The sequence below is a fragment of the Microtus oregoni genome, unplaced genomic scaffold (genome assembly GCF_018167655.1).
Source record: "Microtus oregoni isolate MIOR12 unplaced genomic scaffold, Mior012 000008F_ref0000371, whole genome shotgun sequence".
Lineage (NCBI taxonomy): Eukaryota > Metazoa > Chordata > Mammalia > Rodentia > Cricetidae > Microtus > Microtus oregoni.
In genome coordinates this window covers 26,595,561-26,617,637 of record NW_024543067.1, presented here as the reverse complement: position 1 = coordinate 26,617,637, position 22,077 = coordinate 26,595,561, and the positions used below count along the sequence as shown (strand labels likewise).

The following is a 22,077-nucleotide window of genomic DNA, read 5'->3' as shown; positions in this document are numbered from 1 at the left end:
GCAGTATCTGGTCCCCTATAGACACATGGAGTAGGATCCAGTTCCTCATTGTCTGGTCTCCTATAGACACATGAGGTAGGAGATGGTACAGCAGTGTCTGGTCCCCTATAGACATGCGAGGTAGGAGGTGGTACTGCAGTGTATGATCTAGTAATTGCTGTTGTGTCATGAAGTTAGATTAGGATTCCCTTAAAATAATTCATAAATATCAAAAAGAGTACATTTTCTCCTTCCTCTTTTGTCAGGACATCAGCTCTATGCTCCTGGTGCTGTGACTCTGCCTTGTAGGCTAGATCTCAAGTAAGTGACACCCCTTATTCCCCTATAAGGTCTAATAATAGCCACATGACCTTAATACTAACAAATACTACTTTTCAACCCAGTCAGTTTCTTGGAGGACACTTATCTTTCAAGCAGGCAAATGGCCCAAAATTTTTAACCATTATACAGCAGAACATAGCCATGATTTAAAAATAGACATGATGATAGTTTCTCTGCCGTTCTCTTTCCTCCTTCTGCAGCAGAGGCATCTGGGGAGCCATGTGTATCTCAGTGCACAGGCATCTGGGGGGCCATGTGCATGTCAGTGCACAGACCTTGAGGGAGGATAATGGAGCTGGCAAAGCCACAGAAACCCTTTCTCTCCAGAATTACAGGTTGCAGACAGGGCTTGCTGCCTAAAGGAGATGAATGGGGAACTGAGGTGCATTAAGGGAGTCATTGCATTACTACAGGCAACCTAAGAGGTAGAGGGGTTCAGAACAGAATTTATAAACATAGCCCACAGAAACATACAGAGACACCAAAAGTAAATTGGGACGCCAGGGACATGTATTTGTTGACAAGGCCCTCCTGTCCTGATTTCTTCCTTTGAACTCTGACTCCTGATTTGAGCTTTGACTTCAGCCAGGAAAATTCACTCTTCTGCAGTATTAAAACAAAAATAATGGACTGATGTGGGATTCCCCTCTGTATGCTGTGAATACCATTGGTTAAAAAAGAAACCACTTTGAGCCTATTGCAGTGTATAATAGGACAAGACAGGAATTCCAAGCAGATAAAGGAGCAGAGAGTAGGCAGGGTCAAAGAGACACCCTGTAGCCTCCAGAGGAAAAAGAAACCCGCCCACCCACCAGAACCTTCTTTGTAAACCACAAGCCTCATGGTAAAATATAAAATAATGGAAATGGGTAATTTAAGATATAAAAATTAGCTAGCAAGATGCCTAAGTGATTGGCCAAGCATTGTTGTAATTAATATAGTTTCTGTGTAATTGTTTCGGGTCTAGGTGGCCAGAAACAAACAAGTGGCCTCATCTCACACTGGATTTCTGTTTGTGGTTTTTGTTTGTTTGTTTGCTTGCTTGCTTGCTTGTTTACCCATTTTGTGTCTACTGTCAATCTTAACTCTGACTTTAAGCTTCCAATAGCCAAGGTCTCACATTATTCTCTGAGGCTTATTTTCATAAGATATTTCATTCCTTTAGAAAATAATGTCATATGTGTTAAGTAATAAGGGATCTTCCTTTAATGATTAGCCTATTTCTAAACCCTGAGTGGTGTGCTGTGTCTCCCCACTTTCCACCACGTGCGAAAGAGGAAGCTCTGTGGTAGAGATGCATGTGGACTAACATTAAAATGTATCAGTTCACACGTGTGCTCAAATATACAAGTGAGAATCAGAATCTTTTTAATGTACTTCCCCTCTTCATTCTCCATCATTGTCAAGGAATACACCTTTCTTGAGAGGGAGGCCAGCTACAGTGAGGTACAGAAAGTATTAACAAGGACCACTGAACACAATCAGACTGGATACTCCACAGAGGAAGGTCAGCAGCGTGTGTGTGCTCTTTGGCTGGGAATCAGGGCTTCCATCCTCTCCAGATGTGGCAGTGACCACACAGACAATGGCTGGATCTGATACCACATCTTTCCCCAGCCACTCTGGTAATAGTCTGCTTCAAGTTTGACATGCCTGCTTCACTCACATGTACGAGACTATTCTGCTTCTTTTCTCTCATTCAGTCTTTCAACATCCCATAGATTCTTCCACGCATGGAAGTGTCACCTTCCACGACAGTTGGCTGAAGCCTAGTAAGAATTTCATCTTTTTCCTTAACTTCTATAGCACAATGGTCAAAGCTCAACCTTGCAGTCATACATTATTTTATGCCGTGTTTATTCATATATCTACTGTCTCTCAACCTGTGACTTGTTTATCTTTCTGACTCAGTGCACACAGAGACACAATATGTTTTAAGAGAAAGAAGCAGAAAATTAGAGGAAAGCTGTATTCTGATCCCAGCTCTGCCATTTGCTAGTTTTTGAATTCAAGTCCTACTAAACCTTCCTACTCCCCCAGTTCTCAGATAAAACAGAAAAAAAAATATCTACTCAGGGCTGTAATAAATACAAAATGCCTCATAGAAAGCAGATCATTAGAGCAACAATTATAATACACTTGTTGAAGGAAACATAAATTAGGTATTGGAAAAAGCTCAATCAATAAGTCCCTGCTTCACAGGAATTAGGACCTTAAGAATTCCACAACATGTTGTTTAAAAAAAACTGTACACATTGACACATGTCTGTAACCCCAGCAGCACCTCAGACAGGTGGATTTCTGGAGCGCAGACAGGTGGAATCACTAAGTTCCAGGTTCAGGGAGAGATTTTGTCTTACAAAATAAGGTAGAGATGATGAAGGAAGACACCCAATGTCAACTGTTGGCCTCCACACACATATACACATATGGACATGCACACATTTGCACAAGCTCACATGAACACATACCCACACATGCACGCACACACACGCACACATGCATGCACACACACACACACGGACATACACATACCCATGCACGCCACACACACACGCACATACACATACCCATGTGCACACACACATACACATACCCATGCACGCACACACATGCACACAAACATGCACACACACACACATCTCCATAAAATCCCCAAATGTACAGTGGTTAGCACATCACAGAACATGGAAACGCACCTTGACTTTGACCTAGCCAACATCATACTTTCACTCTGAGTCTTCCAAACCTTGGTTTATTCCTTCAGACATAGCTGAAATGACAGCATCCGCAGAACTTTGCCAAACTCTGGCAGGAATTGGATACATCTTGCACTAACACTGTGCTGCTCGCTGCTTATAGATCTAACTTAGCAGTTAAACTTGGTGATGGTACTGCTATCGATGACCTACCTTGAATTCTTTCTCAATATTGGCAAGCACGGCCAGCTCATTGCTGAGTTCTAAAGCTGTCATGACTGGGTCCTCACTGGACAATGACAGGTACGCTGGGCTTGCCAGGCCTTTGTAGGCATTGATCCTGGATCTGGAATGACTGAATGAGTCATGCTTCTGTTTCTGGCTGCATTCTGTACACTTGCAGAAGTAATCATGAGGCCGTTCAATCCGGGCACCCTTTCTCAGAAGTGTGTGCACAATTTCATATTCCTGGCAGTGGGCAGCCAGAATGATTGGTGTCACATCATGGGAGAACCGAGTACCATCTTCATCATAGGCATAAAAGTCATCTTGCTGGAGTTCAGACTGGCTAGGGCTTGTGGCTAACCTCTTGCCTTCAGCAAAAGCTGGATGGTTGAGGATTGCCTCCACAATGCGCACATAACCTTTACTGATAGCTAAGAGTAAAGCGTCCCCAACTCGAGACAAGTTTTCCTTCTTGAGCAACAGCTCTGTAATTTCCAGGTGCTCATTGGCCACTGCCAACTGCAGGGCATTCTGGCCCATGTAGTCCACACAGTTGACGTTGAGGGATAGGCACTCCTCCAGCATCTTCCGCACCACTGGGATGTTGCCATATTCGGCTGCATCTAGAAAGCGTTCCTCCTCAATAGACAGGCTTGTCGAGTGATCATTAAACATGTATGCTGGTCCTCTATTAGCCAACCTTCTTCCCTTCTCACGAAGAACTGTCTGCCGCCGGTGAGTCAGTCTGTTTTCATTACCCCGGCTGGAATAAGGCAGAAAAAACATCAAGAAATCATATTAAGAGCATTTTCTTATGCCAAATGACCTGTCATCCACCTAATGCAATCCTCAAGTATATTAGATGTTGCCTCAGCATCTCTAGACCTACTAGCTGATAAGATGAACATGAATTTGTTTGTTAATGAACTCTAAGAACCTCTTATGTAAGGAAGATAAGTACTTCATAGAGCTTCACTATCCAATCCAAGATAGGGACCGTGGCGAGTGCAACCATTTTTCTTGTGTCATTCATTTAGAGATATTAATGAGAATCTCTGAACTGCACATAGTAAACAGTTGGAAAAGGCTATTGGTCACTGTGATGGTTAATTTCAAATGTCAGCTTATCACAACCTACAGTCACCTAAAAAGAGAGTCTTAATGAGGGATTGTTTAGATTCACTTGGCCTGTGTCATGACTGGGGATTTTCTTGTATATAAGGAGGTAGATCTGTGTGGTTGATTGGGGGGGGGGGATTATCATGTCAAAACAGATCTTGTTTCTATGAAAAAATATTCACAGGCAGTAGACATTAGCCCAAGCAGGATTTTTTCTGATGCGGGTGTAGGGAATGGGGAACACTTACTCACTGTTAGTGGGAGTACAAACAGGTGCAGTCACTATGAAAAGAGTGTGGTTGTTCCTCAAAAATCTAGAAATAGATCCGCCATGTGATCCAGCTGCACCACTCCTTGACCCGTTCCCCAAAGAACTCTGTATTCTACTACAGAGATACTTGCTCACCCATGCGACTGCTGCTAAACTCAGTGGTCAGAGTGGAAACAGCCTAGATGTCCATCAAATGATGAATGGCTCAAGGATTGTTATGGAAGTGGAGTCAGAATGATTGGAGAACCAAAGGAACAAGGCATGAGTTGTGAGATTGCGTCTTTTAGACATGAGGTCTCATCAACATGGCTGCCTAAACAAGACCTGACAAGGACAACACACAGGCATGCTAACATGGGAGTGGGAAGCTCCTGTGTGAAGCCTCAACTCTGGACAAAGACCGGGAGAATGCTGAGAGCAGGAAAAATGCTCTTCCCGGTGGAAAGGATTTCTCCTGTAGTGGTTCTCCATTAATGTAATGTGTTGGCTTGAAGAAAAATGTCCCATAGGCTCATATATTTGCATGATCAGTCCCCAGTTGATAAATTGTTTGGGAAGGATTAGGAGGAATGGCTATGTTGGAGTAGGTGTGTCCTTACTAAATGAAGTATGTCACTGGGAGTGAGTTTTGAGGTTTTGAAAGTTCATGCCACTCCCAGTGTGTCCTTTCTCTCTCTCTCTCTCTCTCTCTCTCTCTCTCTCTCTCTCTCCCTCTCCCTCTCCCTCTCCCTCTCCCTCTCTCTCTCTCTTTCTCTCTCTCTCGGAAAAGGATGTAACTCAGCTACTTCTCCAGCACCTTGCCTTCTTGCTTACCCACCTGCTTGATGCCATGTTCCCTGCCACCATACTTCCACCAAGATGATGATGAACTAAACCTCTGAAGCTGTAAGCAAACCTCCAGTTAAATGCTTTCTTTTATAAGAGTTGCCTTCATCATGGTGTCTCTTTACAACAATAGAACGGTAACTAAAAGGAATGTCAAGTAGTCATCCCTGAGATCATATTCATGCACATAGCATTATATAGACTAAACCAGTTATATTTATATATTTAATAATACATGTGTGTGTACATGTATCAAATAATAATTAAATGAAGCCATGAATTTGAGAGAGCAAGGAATGTATAGGAGGGGTTGGAGAGAGAAACGGGAAGGATAAAATAATGTAATCATATTATTATTTAAACACACATTTGTGGTATATTTATGTGATTGGATACTTATTATTCAATTGTTAGGAAAAATGAAATTATGGAATTCACAGGAAAATGAATGCAAAAATTTTTGCAGATGAGCCATGTCTAATATGACCTAATTGTATCACCAAGTTTAACTTGGTGTGGCTGAATGAGAAACTCTGGATTGACAGAAATCCTGATATCCTAAGTCTGTTGGGGTCTACGTTTTGCAGCCCCTGCTGAGAAGCATAGTTCGCCTTGAATCCTTGCTCATTTCTTTGTTTTTTCTACCCTCAGACTAAGTGTTGGTTCATGGAGGGACAGTTCTGTCATGAGTCTTGGACAATCAGTGGCATGCCTTTGGTAGGGCCCACCAAGAGCATCCACTTTGCCCAATTCCTGTTCACTCTGTGTGTATGTTCATAAATGTAACTTAAATGCACCCATGTTTACCATTAAATGTTATAATTGTCTGTTTATTGCATCTCATTTCAGACTACAAAAACAGTAAGTCTCATGTTTTAAACTGATATGTACATTTAAGTCTCTTACAAAAATACTTTATATTTAATCCAACCCTCATTTAAAATATATTAAGATATTCTCTGTTATTGTCATTTCTGCTGTTAACCTTCTATTGCAAGCAGCTTTTTCTTCTTTCTGTCTTTTTACAAATGTAAATCTTACCTGTTAAGAGCCAGTACAGTCAAGCTCAGACCCAGCTCTCCAGACAGATTCTATACTGTAATTTTGCCTGATAAAACTGCTCAGAGATCTAGGAAATATGGCATTTAAATATTTAATTATTAAAAAACTTTTCATAACAAAAAGAGACAGGTTGGCTCCTAGCAACAGCACTCTATTTTCTCTGAAGAAGACAGAAAACAAATGGGCACACAACAAAATCCATCCGCAATTCACTGCAACTGCCAAGTGTTAACCACTGGGCAAAACTGCATTTCATCTAAACTGAAGATCTCCAGATGTGGACAGGATGGCTAGAATTGACCGGCTAGCTGCTCAGGTCAAGGTAGGCTTGCCTTCCTACAGATTTCTTAGCCCACAGGATCTTCTGGAGCCTGGCAGGCCCTGCACTAAACAGCAAAAGCCAAATACAACCTTCACCACCATGGAGGACCCTGAGGAGTAGCTCTAGGTACCAACCGAGTAAGTTCTCTGTTATTTTTTAATCAGTAACTCAAGTAAAATTTTATCCTTCTCAAAGATCTCTGATGCAGTTTGACAGCTGAGAGGTTTTGTCAGTTTAAAAGGACAGACAACCTCACCAAACAAATTTCAGTAAAATACAAATACAAGACCTACAAGTTATAAAGGTGTGAGGACAAATACAAGTTATCAAACTTTTCTCTCATAGTGCCTTCAATAGTCTTAAAAATACTTTTTATTGCACAAAAATATCAATCACAGTCATTCTGACATAAATATGCTACTGTTTATACAATGTATATGTCTAAAACTTCTGTTTTCACAAACCCAAAGAATTCTTGTGAGTTCTAGGGAGCCGAATTGAAGGATCCACCTTAAACAGGTCAGATGCATCCCCCTCAATTCCCTGGTCTTAATTTTTTTCCTTAATTTAACTTTGTCCTCTGTTCTGCCAATACCTTAAACAGGTGTAAGAGACACCAGACATTTCCATACCACAAACACCAGACAGGAGCAAAGAGACCAACTATGTCAGGATGTGACATCCAGCATCCAGCCTTCTCAGGTTCCCCCCAAAGATGATGTCCACAAATAAGCAGGAAGAAGGCTTAAGAATCCTCTGCCCCAATTCCTTTAACTTGTGATGCCTAACCTCCTGCTTTTTTATTATAAAAAAGAGATGGGAATGTAATGATTGTTCTGTCTCTTTAAGAGACAAGCCACTCTCACTCCCTCCCCCATCCACTGAGGCAGGCAGGTCTTCCTTCCTGCTTGTAGCCTTAGTCTCTTTTTTCTAGCTTACTCTTAGAGAGGCAGCTTTGGTCTCTTCTCTTCTCTCTCTCTCTCTCTCTCTCTCCCTCTTTGTTCTTCCCCCCTTCTCCCTTCCCTTCCATAACTACTAAATAAATATCCAACCTCACTCTGCATGGCATCCCTCCATCTGTCTCTCACCTGTTGCCACATGGCTCACCTCTGGGTACACTGCCAGGGATTACCACCTTTGGAGACCGGCAGCATGGTCTCATGCACAGTCCCTGCCTAGGACTGGCTGCTCTTTGGAACCCCTGCCCACTGCCTGCTGCTGCCGCGGATCCCACAGCAAGCTAGTCAGGGACTGCAGCAATTTTTAATAATCCATTACAATTAGCCCAGAAAGATTTTGTTTTCCTAAAGAAGGAAAGCATCTTATTAGTACCTTCATTTATCGCTAATTTTTTTCACTTGGTTCCCATAGTTTTATTTGCTCATACACTATGTTTAAGTTGATGTTCAACTAGAATATGCCATAGTAGAGATACATGAATTCTAAAATTTAAAATAGCAATTTATTATCTTACTATTATTTAAAACAAAATGCCATGTTCTATTTTGGTAAGGCATTAGTCCTAGGACATGGGCTCTTCCTCTCTCTGCTTTACTTCCCATGGGAAGTAAAAGCTGCTTTCCAGGGAGAAGCCACTGTCTTATCCTGGTGGTTGGGCCACAAATGCCTGAAAAGCAGTGACACTAATTTCTGACCCATTTTCATTTCAAAAATCTGGCTTTGCATTTTATCTTTTTTGTTGTTTCAGCAGAAAAACGGAGTATAGAATGTTTCCATAGGTGTTTTCTATGTCCTTAGAACAGTAAGAGCACACATGGAGAAGCTAGTCCCCAACTTGAGTGCAGAGAGGCAGCAGGTGCCCATCCATGCTAAAGGAGCACACTGCTCCCTCCTCCCCTGCTCATTCCAGCCACAGTGCAAGGAAGCATGGGAAGGGTTGGCCTTTGCTTTGCTTTGGTTTTGTGTTTGAGTTTTGCTCACAAGTGCTGGTTGCTTCATCTGTGACTTTCAGCTGTAAATACAAAGTAGGTAGATAAGCTTTTTAAAAGAGGAGTGTTTCAGCCTTTCAGGGAATTTAAAATATGTTAATGGGCCACATTACTCTCTGAAATGTGTGAAATGGATTTTATAGAGCTGTCCTGTAGAACTGGATCTTAATAGAAGACTCGGCCTGGAAGAATCACCCATTGAAAGCAACTGCTCCGTTCACAGCACTGTGTCAACAAGAGCTATTTTAGAAAACACAGCCTGGAACAGTCACCCGTTGAAAACAACTGCTCAGCTGTAGCACCGTGTCAACAAGAGCTATTTTCATTTCAACTGCAAGGTCATTCTGACAAACCAGCTCTTCTGTTTTCAGTATGTATACATGCACACACTCATACACACACACACACACACACACACACACACACACTTCCTCTCTTGCTCACATGCAATTCCATTCAGCAATATTTAACATGGTTAAAAGTTTAATAATCTACATTTTCATCTCTATTCTAATTTTTTCATTACAATATAAAATAACAGTTCTAGGAAACAATCCAAACTAACCCCTACCTCCCAGGATGCTCAGTTCTCAATTGGGTTATGAAAAGCAGTTTTTACATACCTCATTTCCATAATTCTTTTCTCTGACAAAATAGTGCCTGTTGCCCCAGATAGTGAGAGATGGAATAATCCATCTCAGCTGAAAAGGCCAGCGATGTGAATTAGCTGCTGAGCAGAACGGACTGCGCGCTGGGGCCAGAGCATGTGCGGTCGCTTTCTCTACTTCCTGCTCCGAGATGATGTGCTTTTATCAAATGGAAGTGCTCTTGGACAACTAAGCCCCACGTAAGTGCCTTGCTTACCTTGCATTTCTTCTTGTTGTTCTTATTGTTGTTTGCTATTTAGTTTTTTTCTGTAAGATCCTTGTGAATATGTAAATTCAAGCAGATACCTATCTACTAAAGCAAAAGTTAGTGATCACAGGAGCAGATTCCATATATTCAGCTTAGGAAAAGGGAATGAAGGAGATTTGGGAATCTAGGTTTTATTGCATGTGCAATTTTTCCATGGAAGAATTAGAGTTAGTTACTTCAAAACTGTTGATCAATATAGGAAGTGAGCTTGCAATCATCGTTGGTCAGGATGAATGACAGATGTAATTTTATTATAATTACATAGTACTAACTCTGTTTGTATGTGTCTATTTACTCCCTATGTATTCCAGTCCTCTTTTGGATTTGAGGAAGTAATAAATATTCGAGAGATGCTTGCCTTGATCCTGTGGGAGCAGAAACTGTTTCGCTTTATTCATTAGTGAACTTACACATGCGGGAGTGTGTTGTTCTGTGAGCGCAAGAATGTAACTGCCAAATGAGCAGCTCCTATCTTCCATGGGAACAAAGTCCATGGCTTTAAACTCTGCAACACAGCAAACAATCACAATGTACAATGCTACAGCAGAAAAAAAAAGCAAAACATACAGGCTAAGGCACAGTGTGACTTGCTGTATAAACATGGTATTTCATACCATTGAAGAAAACAACAAACTCACTGGGGAGTTTTTAATGCCACCGTCAAGATATTTTGACCCTTAAATATAGACTCAATATCTTCCCAGTGTGTTCTGCTCTTCTTGCCTGAACGTCACTTTACACAAAGTCTGTGGCCATTCCCCTTCACAATGCACCAACCTGTGTGACCCCCAGATGGTTTTCTAGGTAGCAACTCTTTCTTCTGCTTCCACTCAACTGGCTTTGATTTTCCCATGGCCTGAAACCTTGACTTTCATTCTGTCCTGTGTTTGTCCTGCAGGTCCTTTCCCATCCCACAAATAACATCTATATAAGGCACGCTCCAGGACAAAAAATTAGGGTGCACTGCATAACGTGGATTTAACGAAGGGGCCATTAGGAGTATGGAGAATTCCAGCACAACATGGTACCTGCACCAGGATAATGAAGGTGCAAGTATAAAGTGATATATGGAGATGGCCAGGTATCAGAAATGTGAAATGCAGAGATGTACTAGAGGTAAGAGCACTCACACTGTGTGTGCATTGGGCAGGAATTCCGCTCTTGTCACTCAAGTTGGATGGCTCACAAGCACCTATAACTCTGGCTCAAGGATCTGACACTCTCTTTTGGATTCTGTAGGAACCTGTGTGTGTGCACATAAACATGCATGCATGTGCGTGTACACATACACAGAGAGAGACAGAGCCAGAGAGAGAACAGAGAATTTCCCTGAGGAATGAGCCAGAGACCAGGAATTCACTCTCCTGTGTTCTGGAGCCACAAGTCCCTCCCATAGAATGAATCCAGACCAGTACTAGAAAATAAATGATCCTAATGATGTAATCTACACAGGTCTGCATTGATTTTTTCAACCAAACTCTAGGCATAGTGCAAGGATGGAGAGGGGAACACGAGGCCCAAGTCAACAACACCAGCCCAAGCTCCATGGTGAAGTTAATTTTGCATGGTGATCCCCTTCAGAAATGATTGGAGAGAACATGTTCAGGGAGGATGCCAGGGGAACTTTTACTATGAGTCACTGGTGTGTCATCATTTCTTACCCTTCTGAGCTCTGTTAGGGAAGACACCCACATCCAAGCTCAGCCAAGTCCATTATCTTTTTTAAAAGTGAGCCTCCAAAACGAAATTAGTCCGTATGAATTTTAAGTCCTTGCTCATATTCATATGAGACTTTGGGTGAAGAACTTGGGTTCTTGAGTTGAGAAAGAGGTGGTCTGATGTCTCAGATTTGATGTAATGGCTGTGAGGAGCCTACACTGGAGATGCTGCTTCCCAAGAACAGTCATGAACGGCAAAATTTATTGTCCTTTCCATCAAAGAGTTAAGACAAACGAAAAAGGAAAAGAATAAAGAAAAAAGCAATTAAAGAAGCTGCTTGGGAGAAATTCTAATTCCTCCAGGGTCATGACTTCTTGAAATCAAATATGTGCTAAAGGTTGCTTACTCTGCTGGAAAAAAAAATGTGTTCTGCTTCTCAACTGCATCATTTAAACCAGCCAATCTTTTAAGGATATGAACTGAAGTTCTGATCAGTCAAAGTGAGGCATGAGACCCCTTTGCATTAGGAATAAAAACCTGGTAGAACCCCCATACATACTTACACACTGCATATTGGGGTTCTTGCCTGCTTCGTTCAACTTGACTCTGTACCCTTCTGAAGAAGCAATATTTTTTTGCCTTGAAGACAACCTTGAGATTGAGTGTTCATTTGCCTAGACTCTAGAGCCATTTCTTACATTTTCAACCTTTACCACCCATCAGGGCTAGATCCAAGGACCCAATGCAGAAGATTTTATCTACAGAGCCTTTGTGCATTGGCAAATACAGCTATGAAGAATGAGAAAGTTAAATCAAGCAGCACATGACTTCCATTTATTTAAACCAATCTTGCAGAGTACCTTTATTCAACAATCAGTATGATTTTAAACATGTTACCAATGGCATTAATTCATTCAGCAGTTTAAATATTTTTCCTTTCAGGTTGTGTGTGTATGTGGGTGTATGTGTGTATGTGTGTGTGTGTGTGTGTGTGCGTGATGCGCATGTCACAGCATACATGTGGAAGTCAGAAGAAGACTTACATGAATCAGTTATTTCCTTCTAGAACCATATGAGTTACAGGTATCAAACTGAGTTTTACAAACATGGTAGCAGGTGCCTTTACTCCAGGAGAAAACTTGTTGGTCTAACTGTTCTGCTATTTGCCAAATATATACACCAGAATGTTCTAGTTTTAGTGCTCAGCACATGGGAAGTGTGATTCCCTTCTGTATGTCATGAATATCTTTTATTATTATTAGTTAATAAAGAAACTTCTTTGATCTGTGGCAGGGAAGAATAGAGCAAAGCTGGAAAACTAAATTGAATGCTGGGAGCAAGAAGGCTGAATCAGAGAGACACCATGTATCTGCCAAAGAAGACAGATGCTCACTGAAACCTTACAGGTAAAGCCTTGTGGTAAAATACAAAATAATAGGAATGGACTAGTTAAAGATCTAAGAGTTAGTTAATAAGAAGCCTAAACTATTGGAGAAGCAGTGTTGTAATTAATATAGTTTCTTTGTGATTATTTCAGGTCGGGGCATCGGGGAAATAAATGAGCAGCTTCTGCCTACAAATTGACACCCATTATGGGGCTAACTACATCCACATAAAGCCTGAGAGAGTTTAAAATGAAATTCTAGACACACACACACACACACACACACATATAAAAACAGAGTTTAACACAGCTTCTTGGTAGCTGCACTTTTTTTAAAAAATATTTATTTATTTATTATGTATCCAATATTCTGTCTGTATGCCTGAAGGCCAGAAGAGGGCGCCAGACCTCTTTACAGATGGTTGTGAGCCACCATGTGGTTGCTGGGAATTGAACTCAGGACCTTTGGAAGAGCAGGCAATGCTCTTAACCACTGAGCCATCTCTCCAGCCCCACTTTTTTTTTTTTTTGATGGACTCTGTTTGCTGGCAGCAAGTAGAGATGCAGTGGCTCCTTTAAGAAAAGTCTTCCTGACTCAGCATTGTCAGCAAAGGCTGTGCAGCTTCTTTAGGGGAGGACTTCCTGATTCATGATAGTTGCACAAATAGCTCTGGCTCTTTCAGGATGCCAAACACATAATTGGGGTCTGTGGGCAGCATGTTACAAATTGCCTAATGGTGACATAGACCCACTGCAACCCTGGAGTACACTTACTTCTGAGAGGCAATGAACATGCCTCCACCATGTTGAACTGGGCAGAGCCAACAGGCAGGGTTGTGTAGTTGGTCCTCAGAGAATAATTACAGATACACATGAAATAAAGATAGATTCAGATGAAAAAGACCTCTAAATGGGTCACAGTAAATATATGTAGGCTTGAGAGAGAGAAAAAAAGTATAAACAGTAATATAAAAGAGTACAGAAAGTCATAGATTAAAGAAGTAAAGATAATAAAATAAATATAAAACTTGGAAAAAAGTAATAGAGTATAAAAACAAGTCACATAAAGATGAAATATATACTGGGAGTCTGGATTACGTATATTACTGAATTTTCTTTGAATTTTTTGACTGTGAATGAGCTGAGTACAGAGAGATATTTAATTATGGGGGCTGCTAAGATAAACCAACATATATATTTTGAAGGCATCTTGACTTCAAAATTTGAGTCTAAGGATATGTTTCCTTAAAGAGGTTCTGCTTTTATTTCCGCAGAAGATGAGAACCTGTGTATTCCTTCCATGCTAATGTGGTTTGATGGAACAAGACCCCCTGAAAAGTCTCTGCAAACTCTCAAAATACATTGACCAACAAAAAGCAAGAAGCAGCTTAGAGATAACTACACTGAAATTCCCAAATATTGTTTATAAATATTTGTTTTCATTTAAATGGGAATATGATATAGATATGAATATTTTGCATTGGTATGGATCTTGGTCTATTGATACAAATTTAAGGTCAATTTTGTTATATGTATTTCTACTCTTGAATAAGGTATTGTGTTTTGCAGTTCATCTAAAAATGTAATATATAGTTAAAAATACAGATTAATAGATAATCATTCACAATGGTCAAACTTGTAGTCATATTAGTTAGGTTTTCTAAATATACAGAGATAGATTTCAGCTAGATAGATATTCTTCAAATCTTTCAGAGACCTTCAGAATATATCACTCAAATGTTTTAAGAACTTATAGGACTTTTTATGACAATGAGATACATCTGCTCCTGGTAGCACCAATCTACTTCAAGAGGATGATGGGCATTGAAGAGGCTCACTATGGAGTTGGTTAGCCATTTGGTAAGAAACTGCTCTTGCCTGCTCTGCTTGATGGTATGCTGTATGAACTGTACATGCAGGAACCACAGATGTTGAGGAACCATCAGACTGCTGATGTTGCCTCAAGAAGATAAGACAGTCCTTCAGGGTTCCTGCTTCATGAAAAAGTCTGCCAGACATTCTGCAGGACACAGAAGTGCTGACAAACTGCCAAAATAGGCAGAACTGTTTTTGAAATTTCCTCCTTTGTGGAAAAGTCTGCCAGACACTATGTGCCTAAAAGCAGAAGATGGATACCCCAATGCTACAGAAGAATTTGAGTGACTGTTCAGGCAACAAGATGTGTCTGTCAATTCTAGAGTTTTGGAAGTTGATAAAAATGCACTTCCTGTTAACTTAGGTTATAATATTATATCCTTCTGGGGTCTTTGATGGAGTCGAAGAAAAATAGTTATAATTATAAAAGATAGATTAGATATAAAACTTTAGAGTCAAAAAGCTAAGATAGATAATATATGGTTTTGCTTAATTTGCCAAATGTAAATGGGCTAAATATTGTAATTATAATTCTTGTTTGATAACTGTTTTGTTGTATGTAATCTTGCTATATTAAAGTTAAAACCTTCCTTTTTAATTTAGACAGAAAATGGGAGGTGATGTGGAATTTACCTCTGTATGCTGTAAATATATTTTATTATCATTGGTTGATAAAGAAACTGCTCTGGCTTGTGGCAGGGTGTTGAAGGAGCTGCAGGTTTACATTCCTGCCGCCCTGCTCCCAGCTGCCTGGCTAGCTTATGTCCCTAAATAACAACACACAAATTGTATTCATTTAAACACTGCCTGGCCCATTTCTATTAATGTGTGTAGCACCGAGGTGTGCTTACCAGGAAGATTCTAGCTTACGTCCATCCTGGGTCAGAGCTTCATCGCGTCTGCCCCAGAGAGCAGAGCTAAGGAGTCTGAGCTCACTTCCTCTTCCTCCCAGCATCTGTTCTGTTTACTCCACCCACCTAAAGGGTGGCCTATCAAATGGGCCGAGGCAGTTTCTTTATTGGCCAATGACCTTCCTCCATCAGCAGGGCAGAATAGGGATAGGCAGGAAAACTAAACTGAATGCTGGGAGAAAGAAGGCAGAGTCAAAGAGATGCCATGTAGTCACCAAAGGAGACAGACACTGGCCAAAACCTTATTGGTAAACCATGAGCCTTGTAAAATACAAAATAATAGGAATGGGCTAATTTTAGATGTAAGAGTTAGTTAATAAGAAACCAAGCTGTTGGACAAGTATTGTTGTAATTATTATAGTTTCTGTGTGATTATTTCAGGCCAGGAAATGAATGAGCAGCCTCCACCTACAGAAGTGAGGCAAAAGGGGATGAGGTAGAAAAGAGAAAAGATTAAATGTGGTAGCTCTTACATGACTGGCACTATGTTGCTGTGCAAGCCAGTTGCATGCAGATTAAAGCCAATCCATGGGTCTAGGAAAGTCTTCTGAGTAAATGTCACTGAATGTAAGGAAGGAGAGATAGCAAGGATCACTAGAACGAAACAATAACAATAAAACATAGATAGATAGATAGATAGATAGATAGATAGATAGATAGATGATAGATAGATAGATAGATAGATAGATAGATAGATAGATAGATAGAGCAGAAAAAACCCTTGCTGTATGGGTCAGCAACCTGAAATGTTTCCTTCATTCAAAACCAGAGTTTTCTTCTTCAAGGAGAAATCTGGTTACTGGCTCTTTTTAACTGAACATCTGGGACCTGGGTTGGATGCTTAACAATCACTTGACCTTCACTGTTTAGCACTGACAACTTAAACTTTACAGAAGAAATGGGACTGTTTAGGCCACTTTAAAAGCTCAGGATTATGATGTAGGGACTTTCAGTTTCAGAACTTGGGTACTGAGTATTCAGTCCATCAAGTATTGTTCTGAGTCACTTGGGGCTTTTGTGATTCCAAGCCCTGACCTGGAAATCACTCAAGAACTCACTGTAATGAAACTCTGAGACTTTGGGATCTGGACTTGGCATCATTTAGGGAAATCAGTCAAAGAAATGGTGAGAACATGAAATCCTGGTCCCGCAGTTTACTGAATCAGCTGCTGAGCCTCAGATTACTTAGTAGAAGAAATGGGATGGGGTAGGGCTATTATGAAGTTGATGATTTGAGGAATTTAGCTTAATGGAACTCTACTTCATCTACTGTGGACTACAAAGCTTCTTAATCATGGTTGTTGAAGTCCAGGGTCAGTCAAATAATGTGAACAGATATTCTTCAAAAAAGATAATATATACATGAAAAATGTGCACTAGACACCATCATCACAGAAATTCATACCCAAAGTGCAATTAGAATTCTTTGTCAGAACGGTTATGATTAAAATGAAAAGGAAAGTGCTGGGGAGATACAGAGAAAATGCAATATGCATTGTTGATGGAATTAATATTTCTCAAAACTCAGACATAGCTACAGTGTGATCTAGTGATCCCACTGTTCAGTACATCCACAAAGGAAAAGAAGTGTGTGTGTCTGTGCGTGCATGTGTGTATGTGTGTGTGTACCTATCTTTTCACAATTATGGCAATGTTATTTATAATAGTCAATAAATGGGATCAATCTAAGAACCCACCAGCTAGAGAGCATAAAGAAAATGTGATACATGTGCACAAAAAAGTCCTGTTCAACCATTAATCTTGTGGTTTGTAGTAGAACAGATAAGCCTGCAGAACATTATTTAAGCAAAATAAGTCAGGCACAGGAAGACAATAGCACATATGAGTTCTTGCTCATATGTGGATGCTGAAAATGTTTATCTCATTTAAATAAACAGTATAATAGTGATTGCAAGAGACATGAAAGCTCACAGGTGACAGAAATGAAAAGACTGATTAATGGATACACTGCTACAATTGGGATAGAAAAATAGGCCATACGATTACAATTAATAATGACGTACATTTAATAATCACTATAAAAGAGTTCTAAATGTTCTCAATACAGAGAAGCAAGAAATTTTTGAGGTGATTGGTATGCTAATCCTGATGTGATCATTATAGAATACATGCATAGAATTATTGCGTGTCAATTAAAAATAAGTGTGTTTTAATACAAGGACAATTTAGTAGAATAATAGTATTGTGTTTTCCTCTAGGGCCTATAACCAACGTAACCACATGTTTCCAGCCCCTTTAATGATGCCAAATATGGATTTCCACTTATGGAGTGGACCTCAGGTCCAATCTGAAAGTGGTTACTTACTCCCATAATGTTCATGTCATTATTGCACCAGTAAGCTCGTCTGATCAGAACAGTCATCATGACCAAAATGGCATATTCAGGGCCTTATTTCTTTATTTTTTTATCTTCATCATATCTGTGCGTTGGCCTTGAAACACTGTTCTTAAAATGTCATCCATCATTTTAGCTTCAGAATCATCAAACATTTCCCCTTCTCTTCTTGTGTGTTATGTGCTCTAAAACCCTGAACTCTTCTTTGGATTCCAGAGTCAAGTGCAAGGCCATGAAGAAACTCTCTAATGAGTTTATAAATCAATAAACAAACAGAAACTATAAAAAGAACTCTGAATCAATATGACCCTGGGTGCTGGGACCATAGTTAAACTGTAGATTGTTTGCCTAAGTCCAATCTCTTAAAGAGTTGTGGGAATGCTTTTTTTCAGTTTCAGAAAGCTTTAAAGTTATCATCCAATGATGAACTGATTTATTGTCAACAGCTAAATAGATAATATCTATACTATACAAACTTCCTGTTACATCTGAGAGCTACATTCTAAATGACACACGCTGTATACTATCAGGAAACTCTGAGTTTTGCAGAGAGTTTTGAATGGTGATGATTTGGGAGGGAGAAAAGGGAGAGAGCTTATTTCAAACTGCAACCATGTTTACTTTAATGCACATGAAATTATGATCCACTTAAGACTTCACTTATCAGAAGAGTGCAACCTCATTAAGAACACACCTGGTCTTTGAAAGTCAATTTTACAGTTGTCACAAGACTAAATTTATAAAACTTTATGCACTCTCTTGAATCAATTAAGATCTTTCTGTAATGCACACGTCTGTCTTTTAAATGGACTAATGTCCTAGACATGTAGGGTCAAGTTTTAAGAAGCATTATAAGCCATAAATAGAGCCCAGGAGATTTCAAAATTGATCGATATTCTATAAATTGTCCTTATGATATTCTTAATATCATGATACAATATTCAAGGCATTGTGTATATGTGTGTATGTGTTATATGTGCTTGTGTAAACACATGTGTAACAGCTATGCTGGCCCATGGGGTCTGGAGACCAGAGGTACATGTCAGCTGTCTTGTTCAATCACTTCTTCACCTGATTCTTTTGAAACAAGGCGTCTCACTGAGCCAGAGGCTCCCTGATTCTTCTAGTCTGGCTAGTCCATGGGTCTCTGGATTCTTTTTGCTCCCCTCTAGATTCCATAGCCACCATTTATATGGGTGCTATGAAGCTGAACACTGATCCTCATACTTGCTCAGTATGATGGTTGTCAACTTCTTTGCATCTGAAATTAACTAAATCCCCAAATAGAGGGATTTTTTTCTTAGTTTGAAGTAGGAAGACACACTTCTAATCCAGATCTTTTGAACTTGGAAAAGACATATTTTTGATATGAAACTTGAGGCAGAAAGACACACCTTTAATCCAGATTGTTTGAGCTGGGTAAACACTGTTAATCTGGGCTACACCTTCTGCTGGAAGCCTATGTAAGGACATGGAAGAAGGAAGTTTTTATTCTCATTGCCTGCATGTTTTCACCTTGCTAGAAAGTCCACCCTTTCACTGGCATTAGAGCCTACATCTTCAGAATTCCAGCATATAGTAAAGATCAACCTTGACACCCAGCCTAGTGGACCGAGCAACTACTGGATTCTTGGACTATCCATTCACAACCAGATATTTTGGATTATCTGGACTGCAGCCTGTAAGTTGTTTAAAGAAATCCCACGTACACATACATTCATACATAAATACATAGACTCACATATCGTATATATATATATAAATGCTACATTCTATAATTTGTTTCTTTATAGAATCCTGATGAGTACACACAGCAAGCACATTACTAACTGATGCAGCTTTGTTGGCCAAGACTTTTTTTTCTTTGCTTTTATTTCCTCATTCTATGCACAAATTTTTATCCAACCTTCCAAATTCTGACAACTAAAGTGCAGATGCTAGACTAAGCAGACACGGGTTTGGGTTTTGGTTCTACCATTTGTTGACTGTCTGGCTTCCTGAAAAATGAGAATTCCAATGTTCCTGTCACAGAATTGGTGGGAGAGCTCTGATATGTGTGTGATTCTTTGGAATTTTCACTCACAGCTCTAGCGTAACATGGATTTAGTGAAGACACTCATTTCATGAACAACATGGAGAAATATAAGATTGCAAATTCAGATTTGCAAATGGTCTAGTTTCTTTGTTCAAATTTTCTTCTTGCTGTGACATAAATAGTTAAAGAAACTATGATTTTTAAAGCAATAATGAATTTGACAACATTTAGCTCCTTTGCCCATCTTAGAATTACTTCTCTGGTCATTTTTAAGGACTGTTTGCGTCTCAAACCCATACAAGTAGCAGGTATCTGACTTTTATGTTAAACATCCTCTTTATTTGGCAGTTTTTTTTTAAAATCTCCATATGCAATCACAGCTAAACAAGAAGAAACATCTCCACTGTGGCTACGTGGAGGTTCCTAACATGCAGAGCAGTCTTGGACCTGTGCGGAGCCAGCTTCCCTGAAAAGAGCACAGCATCCCCTGAGCCATTCCTGGTACAATGAGGCTCCACAGAACTGTGGGAGCCCAGCAGGATGGCTGTGTATGCATCTACTGCTCTCTAGGCTGTCACAAATGCATAGGTCAAAGAACATCCGGGGGAGGTTCACCCTCTTCAGTCAATTCCGTGTTATCTTTAGAGGTAAAGGTGCTAATCACAGGTTTCTTTGTTTTATCATATGACCTCTTTTGTCTGTATTGGTTTTTTTTTTTCAAGACCATTTCTCTTTAGCTTTGAAACTTGTCCTGGAACTAGCTCTTGTAGACCAGGCTGGCTCCAAACTCACAGAGATCCGCCTGCCTCTGCCTCCTGAGTGCTGGGATTAAAGGTGTGCGCCACCAACACTGAGATGTCTATATTGATTTTTAAGTTTGATTTTTAGTAGGTATGTGTGCATGTTTGCCACATGTCTGTGGGTGCTCTGGAGGCCAGAAAGAGGTGTTGAATCTTCTGGAACTGGAGTTATAGGCATTTGGGAGCCATCCAGTGTTGGTGCTAGGGACCAAACTCAGACCCTCAGTAAGAGGCACAAATGCTCTTACCTAATGAGCCTCCTCTCCAGCTCCTTGCTGTATTTTTTAAAACCATTTCTGCAAAACAAAATATTGAATTATGATGAAAGCTGTGTTAGTGCAACTAGCCAGTGGTTCCAAGGCAACCAGTTACATTGTTAAGACTGAAATACAGCGTCTTCATTCATTCAGCATTCAGGGGCCAAAGTGCTACTTAAAAAGAGATTTGTTAATTGACTCAACCTGTGAAACTCTGGGCCTGCTCTAAGGTGGAAAGGGAAATGCACAGTTGAGATAGCAAAGCCACAGCTTGAACATAACACAGAGACCAATCAAGCTAACTACGCCTCGCACACATCAGCCAGAGATCCGGAAGGACTGGTGTATGCAGTGTCTTCAGGACATGACAGGGCCATCGCTCTCACACACTCACAGCACCTGTGCTTGCCTGCAACAGACTCAGTCACAAGCAAGCCAGCACTAAATGGAGCATAGATGGGGGAAGGGCTCACAGAGCCCCACCCCTAACTAGAAACTTTGGCAGCTGAAGACCAGGCAATGGCCTGTTAGGTGCCCATGGTGCAGTGGGTGGCCTTACATCCATAAATATAATGACAGTAGTGATCAGAGTCAGTAGACTATGAAGTTTTAAGAGTGACAGGAGGATGTAAAGAACTGGGAGGAATTAGAAGGGGATATAACCAAAATGTATGTTAAAAAACAGTACACATAACCCTGTCATAAAAAAGACACAGGTTCTGGCTTTCCACAGGTAAGTTATTATCTTCCTCACTTTATGACAAAACCTGAACTTCAGTCCCTACAAAAATAATTCGCAGCACTTTTCTTAACTGTGGAACATCGCTCTGCTGACGAGGTTTAAACCTTCTCTGCTGAAGGTTCCTGCTTCCTCTATGCAATCAACTGACTTAGCAATGACGCTGGTTACAGAGTGACAGTCATTTCGGTCTTTGCCTGCATTGAATACACTTCTACATCACATCTTTGCCCACCAAACAGATGAGGGTGTTTGTCCCCGTGGGAGTGGTGCTACAGTCATTGGGGAATCACAAACAAGTGCAAGCATGACACTTGAAAACTGTCTCTTTCAACCTTGTCAGATATTTGTCC

At 40.3% G+C, this 22,077-nt stretch overlaps 1 protein-coding gene across 4 annotated transcripts in view; it reads right to left on the bottom strand.

Moving 5' to 3' along the window:
- Trpc6 (transient receptor potential cation channel subfamily C member 6) overlaps positions 1-22,077 on the bottom strand; it is a 116,075-nt gene that overhangs the window by 41,067 nt on the left and 52,931 nt on the right. For all 4 annotated transcript variants that reach the window (XM_041657206.1, XM_041657208.1, XM_041657205.1 and 1 more), the window contains one exon: positions 3,234-4,008. In XM_041657206.1, coding sequence (XP_041513140.1) covers positions 3,234-4,008 — 775 coding nt within the window. The remainder of the gene's footprint in view (positions 1-3,233; positions 4,009-22,077) is intronic.